Source organism: Microtus pennsylvanicus, chromosome 13 (assembly GCF_037038515.1).
Source record: "Microtus pennsylvanicus isolate mMicPen1 chromosome 13, mMicPen1.hap1, whole genome shotgun sequence".
In the NCBI taxonomy this organism is placed as follows: domain Eukaryota; kingdom Metazoa; phylum Chordata; class Mammalia; order Rodentia; family Cricetidae; genus Microtus; species Microtus pennsylvanicus.
The window spans coordinates 37,013,115-37,031,653 of NC_134591.1; the positions used below are offsets into that span (position 1 = coordinate 37,013,115).

General features: G+C 46.7%; 1 protein-coding gene across 1 annotated transcript in view; it reads left to right on the top strand.

The window, feature by feature from the left end:
* The first annotated feature begins 1,427 nt into the window (after window positions 1–1,427).
* Cachd1 (cache domain containing 1) overlaps window positions 1,428–18,539 on the top strand; it is a 234,953-nt gene continuing 217,841 nt past the window's right edge. The window contains exon 1 of the mRNA XM_075945092.1: window positions 1,428–2,124. Within this exon, the coding sequence (XP_075801207.1) occupies window positions 1,885–2,124 (240 nt within the window). The 5' untranslated portion in view covers window positions 1,428–1,884. The remainder of the gene's footprint in view (window positions 2,125–18,539) is intronic.

The following is an 18,539-nucleotide window of genomic DNA, read 5'->3' on the forward strand; positions in this document are numbered from 1 at the left end:
CTCTTTTTCCTGCATTGCCTCTGGTAGTTAGTCCTAGGCAAGTCCTATAACCGGCTGTCTGTTACTTTTCCATTGCTGAGATAAGACACCATGACCAAGACAACTTAGAAAAGAAAACATTTAATTGGGGGCTCATAGTTCCAGAGAGTTAGAGTAGTGGTGGAGAGCCTGGCGCTGGATCAGTAGCCAAGAGCTCACATCTTGAGACACAAGCTTGAGGCAGAGAGAGAGAGAGAGAGAGAGAGAGAGAGAGAGAGAGAGAGAGAGAGAGAGAGACACAGAGAGAGAGATACACAGAGAGAGAGATACACAGAGAGAGAGAGATACAGAGAGAGAACTGGGAATGGCTTCACCTCCTCCAACAAGGCTACACCTTCTAATCGTTTCCAAATAGTTGATAGAATTGGGGACCAAGTATTCAAACATAGGAGCATGGGGGGGCATTCTCATTTAAACCACCATATCTGCCTACCCATGGCTCTAATTTCTAGAACCCTAGGAGCAAATTCAGTCTGTGAAAAAGACAATGGATGCTTTACACACAGACACTTGGATCAGCCCTCCAGCACACACAATGCCACCCACTTGTTTCCATACGATGGTTCTCAGAGAGCCGCATTTAGGAGGCAGGAGCAACAGGAAAGTTAGCCGTGCCTAGCCATATTTAGGAAGGCAGGTGAGTGCTAAGGACTCTGCTTCTGCTTTCTTTTCGTTTTTATTTTTGCTTGTAATGGAGTCAGAGGGATTTCCATAGAGAGACAGACAGAACCCTGTGGGAGGTCAGAGCAAAGGCCTGAAAGTAATACTTGCACTTAAACTCTGGGTCGTCGCTCATCTCTGGGTGACCTTCAGCTATTTGTTGCAATTCCCTAAGCCTCAGTGTTTGTTACCTAAAATTCGGTATTAAGATACTATCTCCTACGGATGTCCTGAGATTAAAGGATAATGAGTCACACAGACTGAAGGTAGACCTCAGAGTACGGTGCTGGGCACACAATAGCTGGTTACAAACCAAGTCCGCTGCGCCCACGAGGTCGAGCTATTGTTACTAATAACATCGAGGAGAGAGAGTTAGGCTCAAAAGGCAGTTGCCTCCTTCCCAGATCTCTGTCAGGCGGAAAGTCACAGTTCTCGAACTTAAAAGGGACTTTGGGTGGTGGGTGGGTGGAACCTGTAACGCGTGAGACCAGAGATCGCCTGAGTGGGCCGAGGTGGGGAGAATGGCAAAAGAATGCCTGACCAGCCATGAGAAGGTCCCAGTAGTCTTCTTCCCAGGTCAGGCGGGTCCTGTGGAAGCCAGGTCCCCAGCGTCCCGGGCCCCCAGCGTCCCAGGGCGTCGCCCCGTGCTTGCGAGGGAGAGGAGGGGCGGGCGCGGGACTTTCCCCGCCTCCCTCCTCTTTCCATAAATCACCGCAGCCGCGGCGGCAGCAGAGCCGGGAAGTGTACGGAGTCGGAGCGCAGCGTGGTGGCACCAGACACCTCCCTTTCCCCCCGCTGCTTTCTTTCCTTTCTCTTCTCTCACTTGGATCTTTTAAACCTCCCTCTCCTTCCTCGCCCGGAGTCCGCCCCTGCCGCGCCTTCGCGCAAGCACTGGTGGCGCCGCCGCCTTCTCCCGGCTGCGCCGAGACTCGGGGAAGCGAAGGCGGCGCTGCTCAGCCTGTGCTCCCAGCCGGCCCGGCCTGTGGGCGACGCGGTCTCGGAGCCGCCGCCGCCGGGCGATGGTGGCCGCCCGCGCGCCCGCGCTGCAGCCGGGCGCCCCCTAAGTTTGCCAGCCACCGCCGCCGCGCCGCGGAGCCGGGAGCGCAGGAGACGGGAAAGTTTGGCGGGCTGCGCCTCCCACGGCCAGCGCCTGGAGCCGGTCGGCGGGGAGTGGCCGGAGGCGGCATGGCCCGCGAGCCCAAGGAAGAGGAGACCGTGAGGCCGACTGCTCTGGTCCGCCGCTGTCCCCGCTGCCCTGACTGGTCTGGGGCCCCGCGGCCACCCGTCTGGCTGCTCTGCGTAGTGGCATGCTGGATCCTGGGAGCCGTGGCCGACGCCGATTTCTCCATCCTGGACGAGGCACAAGTGTTGGCGAGTCAGATGCGGAGGCTGGCGGCCGAGGAGCTGGGGGTGGTCACCATGCAGGTAAGGGACCCTCTTGCGCCGCCCCACTTGCAGCGCTCTCCGGCTGCACTGAGCCTCTGGGCTGCAATGAGTTCTCTTGCAGGCTGCGGGACCCTTCGTCTCTTGCACTCCTTCACATCGAATCCTCTCTGTCCCGTGTACTCATCTACCGCTGCCCTCCTCTGCAGAGCTCACCCACTTTGCCTAGCACAGCCCCCACTCCGTAGCCCTGGCCCCATTATGTAGGCAAGGGATTCTCCGCTCTACCCGCAGCTCCTTCCCCAGTTTGCACTCTCTCCCTTCGCAGATTTGTTTTCACCCGGCATTCCTGCAAACTCCTTTTCCCTCTTTGTGTCCCCATCCCAGGGCAGAGCGTCCCGCCCGACTCCAGGCATTCTCCAAGGCCCCACCACTCCGCCCCCCTAGAAACCTTCCAGCGTCCTAGAGGTCCCTGGTGCAGGAGTTGGCCAGGGAGGGAAGGCAGAGCGTCCGCCGAGCCGCAGGACGGCCAGGGTCCGGGCTGCCTAGCAGCCGGGGTTTGCACTCCCTACCCCGCCGCTTTGGGGGAGGGGACGGGCTGGCCTGGAAGATCCCCAGCTCCAGTCCCTGTGGGGACTCTTTTTGTTGCTTACCGTTCTTGCGGCCCTCGGTCGCGTGCTGTCTGCTGTGTAATTTTTGGTTTGTGTGTGCCTTTGCTGGGAGGGGGAAGGACAAGGTGAAGGGCTTCCATTTTTCCCAGCGTGTTTACCGGTTCGGCCTTTCCAAGGTTGTAGATTAATTGCCTTCGGCTGATAAGGATTTCTGACAATGCTACTAATAACCCACAGTTGTAAAAATTGCTAGACAGCAACCACCTGGAGATCCTATCGCGCCGTTATTCTCATCTTGGCGGAGAAGGCCCACTCCTTTAAGAACTGATGAGATGACATTCTGAGTACGAAACCAGCGAAACAGACTAGTTCTGTGGACTCTGCATTTCTGCAGTAATGGTGTCGGGATTGGTCTTCGAAAGACCGAAGTTTTCAGGAATGTGGTCTCAATAGGTTTCTGATTTCTAACCTAGACTGACCATTCCACCTCCCACGGGCGAGGTGTTTTTGCGTCTCTTTGGGATTCAGGTTTCTGACGGCTTTCTTTTTAAAACCTCCTCCCTCCCTGGCCCCCTAAAAGGTTGCAGTTTGCTTAAAGCAAGTTCCACAGCTCTTCTCCACGCTGGCTTTTCTAAGGTGGTGTGATAATTGCTGGGAGGTAAATTTTCACTTACTTGCAGAAACCCGGGCCTGACATTCAATGGAGTGGGATTTTCTTTATTTCCACCATAACAGCTACTCTTTGAAAGTGCATCTCTGGTTACTTCCTGTCACCTTTTTTACATTTAGGCTCAGTTTTAATTTCTTCCATGTGCATTTTCTGGTTCCTGACCAGAAGGGCTTTTGGAGGCAAGGAAAGACTTCCAGATTTGCTTTGCATTGGTGAATGCGTTAATTTAGACACAGAATTGTGTTTCCCCACAGAGGATCCTCTTTTAGCAAAAGGGATTTCATGTGTGGCAATTTGAAATTTTGCTTTCGGGATTAGGCGGCCTTTGCCACCTTCACCCCACCTCTAGGGCAGGATGAGGGATGGCACCCCCTCCCCTTCCTGTAAGCTGAAGGCTTGCTGTTTCTAAGATTCTGGCAGCAGTTTTTACTGTTTCTCACCCTAGTCCTTGACAAAAGGTGAAATCTGATCCTGAGACATTATCATTCAGGTAGGGAGACACTTAGGAAAAAACCTCCTGTCTACGTAGGGGGTGTGTGTGCCCAAATGGCCCTTTATCTCCTCCCAACTGGGGTCTCTCTAACACCTCTGCAACCTCACTGTGGAAAGGGACCTCCTGTGGACAGGGTTTTGTCTGGCAAAATGTAAAGTGGCTTCTCTCCTTTTTTGAAAGGGAGGTGCTTACTGTATTTAAATTCCTCTTCTGGAGCGTGGAGCTGCCACTTGCTCCTATCTGGGAAATTGCTGGGAGAGTCTCCTTATTGCAAAGGAGCTAGATTTGCCAGCTTTGGGAGAAGTACTTGTGCATAACAAATCCAGTGCCTGTTAGACTAATGGCTTTTAGCATAGAGCATGTGAACTTTGGGGTTTGTTCAGTGAGTCTGAAATGAATGTGGGCCCTTTGCCCAAAATGAAGATGACGTGCCCTCTGTTCTGGAATGTGGATTTGGTACTTCAGGGACAAATAGCCCATGTGGCTATTAAGTGGAGCTGGATGACTTCCACACACACACGCGCGCGCGCGCACACACACACACACACACACACACACACACACACACACGGTTGAGACAGACATCAAGACTTTGCCCTTTTGCAGGAAGAGAGTGTCTGCCCCCCCACCCCGCCCCCAGTGAAGGGATTGACTTGTTTTATTTAACCTTGGCATTTTATGAGAAACTATCAGTAGACCTGTTAATTTTTAAAGCCAGTTTCCAGGCCTTTTAAGTCGTTTTGCTGCGGAAATTTTCCAAAAGCAGCTCTTCATTTGGAGAAACGGTAGAGTAGCTTCCCAGTGAGGCCCGTTGCTTTGCTGGAGCTCCCAGTAGCTGCAAACACTGCTCACCGGAGACTGAGCAAGGAAACTCGCAAAGGCAAAGCAGCCTTTCCGTGACACCGTTCTTGTGCTTGCTCCTCGAGAAGACTGAAAGGCAATCTGTCTTACAAATTGTCTTGGAAAAGTTTTCCAATTGAGGTTGCCTGCTCATGTTTTTGTTTTGATGTTTTTGTTGTTCTTTTTAAAAATAAAGACCCCCATTTTTAAGCAGTGAGGTTTGCACTAATCAGTTTTCCTGGGAAAGCTGCCACTGAAGACTGCCTCCCTGGTGGCAGACGTCATAGATCATGAGTTAAAGTCAGAAACCTAATCATTGTCTCCTCAGGAGTCTGGTGACCTAAAGCCATGATGCTGGGGTGTGGGGAGCAGAAAGGGATGGTGTCAGGGAGATGTGTTTCCGCTTACTCTTTTATGCAACAAGCTTTGGATGGATGTGGAAAGAGCCCCAGGGGTATCCCTGAGATCTGGATTCCAGAGAAATCTCTTGCTAGCTGGGTGATTTCATTTGTCCAGTGGTTGGTGGCAATTCTTTTAAGATGTGCTGTGTGACTTCCCAACACAGGAAGGCTATCACTGTGTATATTATAACACATGCCACTCTGAAGCGGTGGCTGAGAAATGGTCATGGATGTGATAGTTTTTAGCTCGGTGCTAGGTGTTTGGGGAATTACAAGAAGATATTCCTACGTTGCCTTTTTTTAAAAAAAAATATTTTTTATGGTTTATTTAACTTTATTTTATGTGCATTGGTGTGAAGGTGTCAGATCCCCTGCAATTGGATCTTCAGACAGTTGTGAGCTGCCATGTGGGTGCTGGGAATTGAACCCAGGTCCTCTGGAAGAGCAGTCAGTGCTCTTAACCACTGAGCCATCTCTCCAGCTCCCCTACATTGCCTTTTAAGGGGTTTGCCTTAAACACTGGTTCTCAACCTGTGGGTCGCGACCCTTTGGTGGGGTTTCCTAATGACCCCTTCACAGGGATTCGCTAAACACCATCCGGAAACACATATATTTACATTATGATTCATAAGTAGCAAAATTATAGTTATGAAGTAGCAACGAAAATAGTTTTATGGTTGGGGTCACTACAACATGAGGAACTGTATTAAAGGGTTGCAGCATTAGGAAAGTTGAGAACCACTGGCCTTGAAGAAGAGGTAGGATTGCACAGGTAAAATGCTTAATTCCCCAATGCCTGCTTGTTAGAAGGCTTATCTACCCTGGGAGCTATTTCACCAGGCATTTTATAAGCCCACTTAACATTATGTGACAATTGAGGCTTCCTAACAGCAAGGGTCTGGCTTGGTGCCAGTGTGCCCGCCTTGGTGTGAGCTCTGCTATGCTGGGCGCGCTTGCTGTGAACTTGGCAGACACAGCAGCAGGTTGGTCAGACAGCTGCTGTATGGGGCCTAGGGAGAGAAAAGAGGAGGGGATTCCTTTCAGAAAGAGTGCAAGGTGGAGCTTCATCTCAGTTAGAGCAGCCACCAGGATGAGGTGACTTCAGGCATAGAAGGGCCTGGGTAGGCAGAGGTGTCTGCTGAAGACAGCAATGTTGTAAATAGCCTTCCTGTGCAACAAGCCACACAAACCATTGCTCATTTTGGTACATCTCTAACACATTTGGAGTGGAGGGCTTCTTCTCCGAGAGGCTTGAGGTAGACTCTGTTGGTACTAAAAGGTGGCCAAGGCCTGGTCCCCACTCCTACCCCTTTGTCTGTGAGTGGTGGAAATAGACCCAAAAGGAAGCAGAATGGTACACAGGATGAGTGACAAGGCCTAGAGGAGTCAGAAGGTACTGGTGAGCACTGTAGCAGAGAGACAGGGGTAAGGAACAGGGTTTCACAGGGCCCACAGAATAGCCCTCTATTCTGTGGTGATCTAGGAAGTTAGCTGCTTGGGCCTCTTTAGTGGAATGTTCATATACAGAGTCTGGCCCTGAAAGCGGAAGCAGCAGCCTCAGCTGTGAGCAGATCAGCCATCCTGAGGCACTGATCATCTCTTTGCTGGCATCGGATGAGGAGGCTGATGTAGCTCGAGCTTTTCCCAGAAGGCTGGCTCCGACTCCACCTCCCCTATAGATCCTGTGTGGTATCTCATCTCTTTGGCTACCCTCACGTATCTGTGGTGACTGGTTGGTCATAGATGTTTCAGGGGCCGGACTGCAACCGTCAGCTGATTCAGTCAGACTTAGGTGAGGCTTATATTTTCCTCTGAATTGTGTACCATCCAAGGCATAACCTGGTTTGGATTGATTTAAATATATATTGATGCACTATGGACTGTTTTAGAGGAAAAACAATGTTTGCAAATAGTGTGGGTTAGTTTGTATGTTGTTGTAAAATCTTAGTGGGAAAATTGTTATTTCTTCCTCCTGGAATTGAATACTTGGAGTAGAAGAAAGCAGAGCCATTATCGGTGACTCCGAGTTGAACTTAAGAATGGACCCAAGGAAAAACAGATTGAATGACTTTTGCTGACTGCTGTTGTCTTAGTGCTGGCTGGACTTCCTCCGCACTAAAGCCTGCCTTGGCTGGCTTCGTGCCTTGCGCTCATTAGTTTCCCTGCCAGCCCTGCTTGAGTTGTACTTGGGCTTGGGAAGGGGAAGGCCATGGTTTCACACTTCATAACACGTCGGTGCTATTTCTGGTTGCTGCTTGCCAAGTTGACTCCTTAGCCTAAGTGGGTAGGTTAGGTGAGAGCCTTCTAAAACTCGCCTTTTGCTGGGAGGTGGAGTGAAACTCACTGTGGCTCTTTCTGGACTCTGTAAGAATCTGCTGAACCTCAGAGTATCATGGGGGCACCGGTGACAGCAGTTTTGACTCAGCCAGTTATTAGTTGTGTAACTTCTTCCCAAACGTTTTTAAACCCATCTGAACTTCTCATTCATGTGGTTCACAGGAGGAGGTGTATTTTCAAAAAGAAGAAGAAAAAAACACACAAAAACTCCAATGAAGCCAAAGCCAGACTAGCCCAAGGCCCTGCAGAAGAGCATTTAATAAGCAGAAATATAAATATGTAAAAATGGGCGTGGTCTGCCCAGTGTGAGGTTAGAAAATAGAATGTAGAAGCATGCAGCTCCCGCCAGAGCCAAATGCCCATCTCACCCTCGGATACCAGGTTTTTAAAGCGGCCATGCTTCTGTTCCGGAGTTTCTTGGGGATCATGTACAGATCTCAAGCTTGTGCCGGCCAACCGCCCTCTGGAGTGTCTGAAGAAAGTACTAAGTGTGCAATTTGTACTTATTTACTCTTAAACTTGTTGAATAGTTGTCTTTTTTTTTTCATGTACAAAACCAAAGAAAATAGTGTTAGAGTACACACATCTCTCTCCAACTGAAACCGCTGCTGATCACTAGTGGCCGACCAGGCTGGGTCTGCTGCTGCCTCCACTTGCTCTTCCTTTCCGCCAGGTGATAGGAAACCAACTCCACATGCTGCCGTTTTCTTTGTAGCATTTCAAGTCGCATTATAATTTAATTTATTATCGTCGTGAGTGTTTGGAAGTGCTTTCTTTCTTTGGACTTCCTGTTTTGTAGGATTTTAAATAGTTAGTCCTTTTGCCCAGCGACCAGCCCTGAGGATAGAAAACCTCTAGATCTCCCCCTAGTAACATTTTCTGTCCCTTGTTTTCCTGCGTATTTTCCCACGAGGCTGTGATGGTTCTTGTTTTCTTGTGGTTGGGATTTAGTGTAGGCACATGTGCGAACGACATCTGCCCAGTTCTGTGCCCGAGTGATTGGGGGATAAGAACAAATTGTTAAGTGGGAGACCTTTGAGAGCCAAAGAGGAAGAGCTTCTCCATTCACCTGTGTGTTCTGAGTAGTCTGTGACTGCATGCCCCATTGAACAATTGGGGGCTGCAAGATGCAGGAGTAAGGGGCGTGTCTAGCATCTTCCATCGTGAGTTCCCCTCTCCTTAGGAAGGCTACACCATCTTAGGCTGTCCAGACAGAATGGAAAGAATTGCCCTGATTGTGATTTACGGCCCTTTCAGGGTTGCCACATCTCATGTTTCCCAAGGTCAGCTGGGCAGAAGGAAGGAAGTGGGCTGGGTATAGGTCAGTAGGAGGGAGTGGGGCACTGCACTTGGGAGGAATTGCCAGGGCTGCAGGAGGGTGGAGCTACTCTGTGCCCACTCTGGTTGCCCAGAGGCAATCTGGGGACACTGTCCAGGCTGGTAGCATTATCTTCGCTTTGTTTTTCAGGAGATGTGGAAAAGCCTTGCTTCTTAAAGTGATGGCAATTGGTTTGGATGAATTGTAATAGTAAAACAGGGCCAAGACAAACTCATTGCAGGCAAGATTGAGCCAGAGGCCATTCACTGGTTAGTGTCTGGGATAGAATTATCAGCGTGTTCTGGACGATAAAGGCAGTTCTGTGTGCAGGGTATGGGGAAGATGATTTCTTTCCTTCTTCCTTTTTTTAAATATTCATTTATGTTTGTGTCACATTTGCATGTGGGTACCACTGGAAGCCGGAAGAGGCCATTGGAGCCCTTGAAGCTGGAGTTAGAGTTGTGGCCTGGGTTCTGGGAACTGAACTTGCGGTATCTGTAAGAGCAGCCTGTGTTCTTATCCTTGCTGGAAGAGAACTTCTGTGCAGTCCCAGAGCACAAGTTTCTGATGACATGTGCTAAAGTACGTTGCCTTGAGAGATGACTTCAGATACTTATTCAGTGTCTCTTTTGTGCCAGCCGCTCTGTTAGGCTTGAGATATCAGTTAATTTACAAAGTGACCCAATTCTAAGACGCCTTCTGGATGCTTGAAGAAAGGGTGTCAGGGGTGTTTATGTGTCTGGTGGGGAAAGGGTCTAGCCTGGGATTAATGGAAGTTGGGAAGTCCAAGGGTGGCCTTCCCAGAAAGCTCCTGTTGAAGAATGGAAAGATGGCATTGGGATTTGAAGTTTAGTGAGAAGGGAAGAAAGGGCATGGGATAGGTTGGGCAAGGAGGGAGAGATCTGGTTGTGGAACCCCCTAGATCTTTTTAGCGGTCAAGACTTTGTTTTCGACAGGTGCCAGCATCCCTTACTCATACTAGCCTGAGTGAGAAGGGAACCTACTGCCTTTGCAGTTGTGCCGCCTAGGGTAGATCTTCATGCCGGGATAGATGACGGCCTAAAGAATGTGGCTAGCACCGTATATCTCCTAATGCTCGTCTTTCCAAGTAGAGCCTCCTGCTCTTTCAACATAGCTGGCAGCATCTTACTGTCTAGTTCAGAACCAGTTGCTTCATGTGCCTGAACCCCTTGGGTTGGAGATGGTGTGCTCTGGGGAAAGGAATCCAGAATCTGGAGCAAGCCTAGAACATAGGAAACTCAACGAAGAGGTTTAAGACTCAAACTGTGGTGGCCAACACCACCTGCCAGGGCCTGCTCCAATTCTGTTTCCCATATCCCCAGGTTCAGTTCAAGGAGAGCCAGCCTGCTTCTTTCCAGAACAAATGTTCTGTTGCACACACTGTCTGATCGTTGGGTACCAAGGCTGAGACAGTCAAATAAATTGCTCTTATTTGTAAGTGACTTGTTACCTGGAAGCTACAGACCAATGAGAGGCTAGCTCACTGGAGATTCTGCTAGGGATACGTTGTAGCTTCTGATCATTCTCACGGCCCAATACTATGGGAGTCCCATTTCCCCTTGCCTTGAATGGGGAAAGGAAGTTTGACTCAACCCCAAACATTCCTCCTTTAGAAACTGTTGAACTCCTTTATGGTTGAGATCATGAAGGTGATGGTTTAGCCTTGGTGCTGATTAGATAATTTTAAGTTGTCACTTAGTGCTTAGAAGTCAATGAGCCACTAAAGGAAGTTCAGAGGTGCTGAGATTTACAGAATGCTAGCTACTGTTTTCAAGGAGCAAATGTAATTGATTACTTGCTGATTACCATTGCTACTAAATTAACCCTTTTATTCAAAGGAGAAAGCAGGACTGGGAATAGGGCTCAGCTGTAGGGCCATTGTCTGGCATTCACGAGGTCCTTAGTTCAATTCCCAGCACCGCAAAAGTAAAGACATATACAAATAAACCAACAAAACATAAATGCAACAACAAAAAGGCAAAGCATTAAAAAAGGGTTAGGGGAAGAACAACTTTGGTCCCTTAGTGTTTGTTTATGTAAGAGCCACAGAAGGAAATGAACTAAAGGACTTACTTAGATCTTTCCCCTAGTTATCGGGAATATGAAGTCCTTCCGCGTGTTTTTAGTGGACCTTGCAGTGCTTCTGTGGAGGAGTTTGACTCGGTAGTGACACAGCCTAAATGACATTTATTATTGGAACATCTTTTTTAACCCTGCTTTCTTTTTCTGAGTTCAAAGATGGATTCCTCCTTAAACTTTCTACAGCCAACTGAGTTCATTACAGTCTGAAAGCTCCTGCCTCCAAATCCCTCATGGCTCCAACTGCAGAGTGGCTGTGGTCCCCATTGCCCTGGGTTGCATGCACAGTAGAAGCCCATGCCCTACATTCTTATCTACAGTGGTGTTTTCGTTCTCTTCCAACCAGCGCCATGTTTAGAAGACACACAGAGCCCAAGACTATGGCCCCTATTTTCTTGACTTCCTTTGGATTTTTAGAATTATAAGTTATATTATTTTGCATGGAATATTTAAAAGATACTTCGAGGCTCTGGTGGAAGGACAGTTTTTTTAAAAAAAAAATCAGCAAGCCGGTGAGAACGAATGTGAATTTTTAATTAGGCTTTGAGTTGTTCCTTCAAAGTGCGGAGGCCTCATTAGGGATGTAAGTCTTGTTGCATTAGCAGAGACTGACGTGCCACTTCAAACGCGCAGGGTGCAGCTGTCCTGTGCAGATAAAAGTCGCCAAGTGCGGCAGAGCAAGGTGGATCGGGAGATAATTAGCTGTCCCGCATTGCTACGGTGTGGAAGAGGCCTGCCAGTCAAGGCGGGAAGGGAGGAATTCCTAAGAGGAGAAAATCCAAGTGTGTCAGGAAGCAATTTGGAATCTCTTCAGCTGTGGTGGAACTGATAAGGCCCATCCTAGGAAGCAAGGCAGGCAGACTCTACTGTATGCTGGCCGACATCTTCTTTATTTTCCCCTCCTTCCATCTCCCCTCCTTCCCTCCCTCCCAAGAATGGCCAGAAGTGACCACCCACAAATACACTGATTCATCAATCTGCTCCAACTCCATTCCAGATATAATTAGTTTAAATAGTCTTTATAGTTCCACGTCACTATGTTGAGTTTAAAACATCACCGAGAAATCATCACACCTCGGCAGTTACTGACTGAATGACTGAGAAATAAGCATCTGGCTGGCTATGTTGTCTCTTTGTTATAAATGTGAGCTGTTTATAAAGTGTCTCAGGATACTTGTGTGCCTGCTAGAGGTGAGATTGTGTGTTTTAAATATTTCGCTTCTCCCCACTCCCTGATCTCTGAATATCAAAAGCATAGAAAGGCCTATGGGATCTTGTCTATCCTTAGTCCTCACTAACTCATCAGAGCACCGTGGGCTGATGGCCCACTTGGTGCCTCTGCAGGACACTGCTGGCCTCCTGTGCTGTTTGCTTTTGCTGTCTTCTGTCTAAGGTGCAGCTTGACAGAGGATATGCTGGATTGGGTCAAATGCCCTCAGCAGTTTCTTTGGGTGAGAGGCCCGTGGCTGCGGCTGCTGCAGGAAGTGGCGGTGTACAGTCTTTGGACTGTTCTGTTCCCTTCCCAGAAACTATCAGAAAAAAAGAATGAAAGAAAGAAAAAAGAAGGAAGGAAGGAAGGAAGGAAGGAAGGAAGGAAGGAAGGGAAGGAAGGAAGAAAGAAAGAAAGAAAAAAAGAAAGAAAGAAAATACCCTGCGAAGTCCGAGGAATTTTTGGAGCGAGACAGTCTTGGCTATTCAGAGTTGATCTCATTGTTCCTCCCTTGATAGGAAGAAATGGTAGCCTTTCATGAGTCTTAGGCAAGATGAACCTGTCTGCTGATTGTAAACACCTGTTATAGGCCTTTAACCTTTCTGGAGTTATGTGTAAATGCAGATGATCATGAAAGCAGCGTATAGTAGCCCAGGCCTGAAATCCCAGCACTCAGGAAGAGGAGAGATGGATCAAGAGTTCTAGGTCATCCTTATCTACATGGTGAGTTGTAGGCCAGCATAGACCATATCTCCAAAATATTGATTAATAGTAATAATAATTAATAATATGTCAGTAAATAAATGAACTAAAAACAGAGGTGGCATTTTTATTTGCATACCTGTCTCTCATATTGAAGTTAGATAAGCCTGGTAAACTGTTATAGAATGACGAGGGGGATTGCTGGAAAGCAATCACCCACAAGATAGAGCCCAGACTCACTGATCTGGGGAGTCTTAGGGTGGTAAGCACTGTCTGCGACCTACCTTGAGGATCCCAGAAATGAGGTCTGGACTGCAAGAACTGCCCAGGGCCTTTGAATGGTAGACTTTGTATCTCTCTAGTAGTTACTAGTCCAAATTAGCTTTCCCCATTGTGTTTATGTCGGTTTCATTAACCCTTCTAGACTTACTGGGAAATGGTTGAGATCTTGCTACAAAAAGATTGAAAATACCTCAAATATCTCCATGATCCAGAACAGTGCCCAGGATACGAATTTCCGAGTATTAGTGGGATTTGATGTTTGGCTTCTTCGTGGTGGCGAGAGCTGGCTATATTTAAGAGCGGGAGACATTTCTGTACGTTTGAACTCTTTTCTCACAAGGTTAGAACTCATTCCGTATTGATTGATCTGTGGAGTGCGTACTGAACACAGATTGTGCGCCAGGAACTCTTCTGCTGTTTCTCTATTGACTTCTCACAGGCAAGCCTTGTGTTAGTCAGTGTTTAGTTCTCGGCCTTGTTTACTGATGCTGCCTGTGAGAACCGGGAAGGTGTGTGGGAAGGTGACCAGCTCTTAAGATTGGAGCAAATCCCTGGCAGGCCACTTGTTTCTCTCTTCCAATGTAAACAATCCCGTGGCTTCCAGGAAACATAATACAAATGTGGCCACTTGGTTCTTAGGCTGGAATTAAAAAGGCGAACTCTCATTCCCTGTGTAATTCTTTTTCTTATTAAAATGAAAACCTTCCAGGACCGACCCTGACAGCGGTAATAGAATCCTGCCATAGTGACTCAGGCCTACTTCCACCCGCCTGTTCCACCTACCTGTAGTTTTTGGCTTATGCATATTGAAATGTGTTTTTTTTTTTTTTTTGAGGGAGGTTCTCACTATATAGCTCAGGCTGGCCTAGACTAGGGAATCCTCCTGCCTCAGCCTCCCAGTGCTGGGATTACATGTGTTCTTCATAGAGGAGGACAGTTTTCACTTTTTACTGAAGCTTTGACAGTTTACCATAGATCTCTGTGTGAACATCAAGCATTTGATCTAATTTAATTTTTATAAATACAAATATAGATATAAATACAGATACGTATATAATTTTTTATTTTATTTTTACAATTAAAAGTAAACCTGATTTCATTTTATAGTTAAAAATAAAATTTTCATTTTTATTATTATAATATAAACTTTTCTGTTACCATTTACACTTTTGTTTGCATTTATTTAGTGTAAAGGCAGGCATTTCTGTGCCATGGCGTGAGTGTGGCGGTCAGACGCTTCTCTCCTTTCACCATGTGGGTCCCAAGTATCGAACCCAGGTTGTCAGGCTTGCTGGCAAGTGCCTTTCCCCACGGAGCCACCTTGCCAGCTCCGGGAGTGTTTGTATGTTCACTCAGATGTGCTTTTTATTCTTCCCATATGTGCCCGTTCTGCTGCTACAGGTGGGTGTTTCTGAGTGATGTTGTCCTCCCCAGGAAACTTCCTTTCATTATTTAGAAAACATCATGACATCCAGGATTAAAAAGAAAGAGTGATAATTGGGATACATATACAGTCTTCGTCAGAGAGCTGTGAAATTTGCAGTCCTTATCTGATCAAGACAGCGTTGTATAGGATTAGAGGTTACCAGAGCCTGTGCAGGTCTCTAGGTTGTGTGAGTCAGCCAGTCTGTTATGGTCTGCGGTTCAGCCCTGGGCATGTAGCAGCACACTTCTAAGGATTCTAGGAAGCAGCCAGAACAGAGGCCCTGCCTTGGAGGGGCCTGTAGACCTTAGAGGGGAAAAGTCAACATTTAAACATGCAGAGCTAAAGAAAGATGAGAGACCAGGACTGACCACTTCGTGTGCAGATAGAGCCGGTTAAGACAGCCTTCACAAACAGTCCTTGGGGTGTTGATGAAAAGTGGCTGGAGAATCTGGGCAGTTGTGTGAGGGGAGCGAGGGCCTAGAGATCTCCAGAGGGAGAACTGGGGGAAGGCAGCAAACCAGGATGGGAATGGGAGCCAATGGAAGCCAGCTGCATCTCTATGGAGGTCCTTGTCTGAACTTTATCCTGGCCAGTATGGGGAGCCTTGAAGGTTTGAAGCACAAGATTGTTGAACTGACTTCTGCTTTAGAGTCATTTTGCCTGACTGGTTCATCTTGCCTTTCTATTTTGACTTCCCCAACCTCTGGTTGTTAATGTAAGCTCAGGCTGTAATAAAATGAATCCAGTAATTACAGGCCTCCAGAGGTTACACCCTCCTGCAGAAGGCCCGTCTTCCCTGCTCACTGAAAGATGCCCCCAGCGAAATCCTGCTAAACACACTCTCTTTGGACATTAGGAGTTCTGTTTCCATAAACATATCCCAGTTATGCTGGTCATGGTGGTAAATGCTTTTAACCCCAGCACTCAGGCGGCAGAGGCAGGAGGATCTCTGAGTTCAAGGCTAGCCTGGTCTACAAAATGAGTTCCAAGCAAGCCAGGGCTACATAGTGAAACTGTCTCAAAAACCAAAAAATAGCTAGGTGGTGGTGGCTCACGCCTTTGATCCCAGCACTTGGGAGGCAGAGGCAGGCGGATCTCTGTGAATTTGGGGCCAGCCTGGTCTACAAAGCAGATGCCAAGACAGCTATGACTAATACGCAGAAAAACCCTGTCTAGAAAACACACACACAATAAACAAACAAACAAAAAGATGCACCAACCAGATCCTATCTTGGAACTGGGTGGATTCAATCTATATTTTAAGATTGCTGCATAATCCATTCATTTGGGCAAAAAGCGGGGATGCAAGTGGCCACTGTAATAGCTATTGTCAGCCTTGGGGAGGGCAATAAAATAAGGGAAAGTTTTTATCCTTTTTTTTTTTTTTGGATTTTGGTTTTTCAAGACAGGGTTTCTCTGTGTGATAGTCCTGGCTGTCCTGGAACTCATTCTTTTTTTTTTTTTTTTTTTTTTTTAAAGAGTTTATTTATTATGTATACAACGTTCTGCCTCCATGTATACCCACATGCCAGAAGAGGGCGCCAGATCTCATTACAGATGGTTGTGAGCCACCATGTGGTTGCTGGGAATTGAACTCAGGACCTCTGGAAGAGCAGCCAGTGCTCTTAACCACTGAGCCATCTCTCCAGCCCCTGGAACTCATTCTGTAGACCAGGCTGGCCACACACTCACAGAGAACTGCCAGCCTCTGCCTCCCGAGTGCTGGGATTAAAGGTATGCACCACCACCGCCTCAGTACTTTGGATCATTTTTGACTAGCATCTTAGTTGTCCTGGATTTTCTTCTTTATATCTATGAATGCTAGCTCTGGTAGTGCTTACACACCTCTAACCCATCCTAGCAGTGGGTTAGATGAGTCAGGAGGATTGTGAATTCCCAGTCAGCTTGGATGAGTTCACATCAGGGTGGTGCAAAGTGGCGAGCATTCAATGGGAACCATACATCTTTTAGCATTGTAGCTCCCTGCATTCCGTGATGTTTGGGAGGATACCTTCTAGCCATGCTGGGCAGCAGCTGTGAGCCTCACTATAAGGGATAAGGGAAGCCAGTATGGACCCACAGTGTTCTGGCTTGCTCAAAAACTCCATCGTGGTATTTTCTGTGTCACATCCCATCATGTTGACAAAACACTCTTCCCCAGCTATGTGTGCACAGGTGTGGACCTGTGCATCCACGCTCTCACACACTGTTGCTTTGTGTCAGTAGTTTCACCCAATTGTATGGCAAAAAAAAAAATATTCTGAGCACATTTAGAAAATAAAATACTAAGACCGCTTTTGATATTGTATCTCCCTCTCATGCTGGATTGATTGGGATATAACTCACGTGTAAGTTGACGATCATCCCTATTTCTCAAGCACCTGTTGAGAAATCTCAGAGATCATAGACTAAGGATGGTGCTGAGTCAACGTGGGTATCTGGGAAGTTTTAATCCAAGTAGCTGTTGGAAAAGCCCCAGGTCAGTAGGTAACGACGCTTCATTTCTTATATTAAAACATAAGTCTAACTTTTTTGTGATGTGTTTGTGCTTCGGAATTGCTAAGACATTTATGTTTGAAAAATATTACCACAGATATAGTAACACTGTACAAACATTTTGTAGATGAATATGTTTTTAAAACATCAAGTGGCAAATATTTTTATAATTTGTGAATTCTAGTTTCCACTTTTTGGCCAGTCAATCTCTCTCTTTCCCATCTCTAGTTTCTTCCTCGGCTGTGTGCATGTCATAAGTATATCAGAGGAGTTATAAATAGAATTATGACTTTAAGGTGTGTGTTTCAAACAGTCTGTAGTAATTCATTGAGCTATCAGAACTAATCGTAATGAGTAGGTATTCAAATGAACACAAACCCAAATGCAGTCAGTTAGTTTTGAGACATTTACAAGGCAGTTGGTGTCTGCTTCAAACACTCAAGATTCTTTTTATGAGGTCTCTCATCCTGACATAGTAAATTGTTATTAAGGAGATGACATGTGAGAATTACCTTTTTAAAGCTTATCTTTAGTTATACCCACCTCCAAATTTGTCTTCTATCTGATGTGAGTTAAGACTCATTATTTTAGGACCATGGTGAATTTCTTATGTAATTTTGATTTGGTGTCTTGGTCATCAGTTGTTGAAGTGAAGGTATTACATTGCTGCTTCCCAAAATCCACAATACTGAATGGGCATTTGGGCAGCCTGCTGCAAAGACTGTGTCACGCCATGATTTTTCCTTCAGCATACCAACATGTTCATAAACACATGCACCTCATTCAGTGAGTTGAGACGTATCCATCCTGGATCTGTGCTCCTAGGAGATGGCAGAACCTACAACCCAAACCTGGGCATTTATAGGTGATCCCTGCACATCTCCTGTAGACTTTAAAGACTTTAGAGATGTCTAGGTTATTAACAACCCACAGTACAACATTGCTTAGGGAATAGCAATGAGAAAAAAAAATTCCACACATGTTCAATACAGATACCAGTTTTCCCAATATATTCTATTCTCGTTTGTTGACCCCTGTAGACTGAAGTTTCTGTCCTACCTGGTCCTGCAGTCATTCAGTCCTAAAGAAACACTCAGAAACTTATATTAATTATAAACTGTTGGGCCTATTAGTTCAGGCTTATTATTAACTAGCTCTTACAACTTAAATTAACCCATAATTCTTGTCTATGTTTAGCCACATGGCTTGGTACCTTTTCTCAGTGAGACATTTTTATCTTGCTTCCTCTGCGTCTGGCTGGTGACTGCATCTCTCTGCCTTTCCTCTTCCCAGAAATCTCTTAGTCTGGTCTCCCTGCCTATACTTCCTACTGGCCAATCAGTGTTTCATGGAACTAATATGAGTGACAAATCTTTACAGTGTATGAGAACGTTAATCGCACAGCAGACCCCAAAAGTGTGGACCCTGCAGATAGAGCTGACCATATCTACCATTTCATTAGAATTTGATCTTTTGTAGTTGGCTCCCTCAGTTATAAGTGTTAAAATTATATAGCTATTAGTACAATAGCTATTATTATCACATGAGAATTCGAAATGTTTTTCTCCACA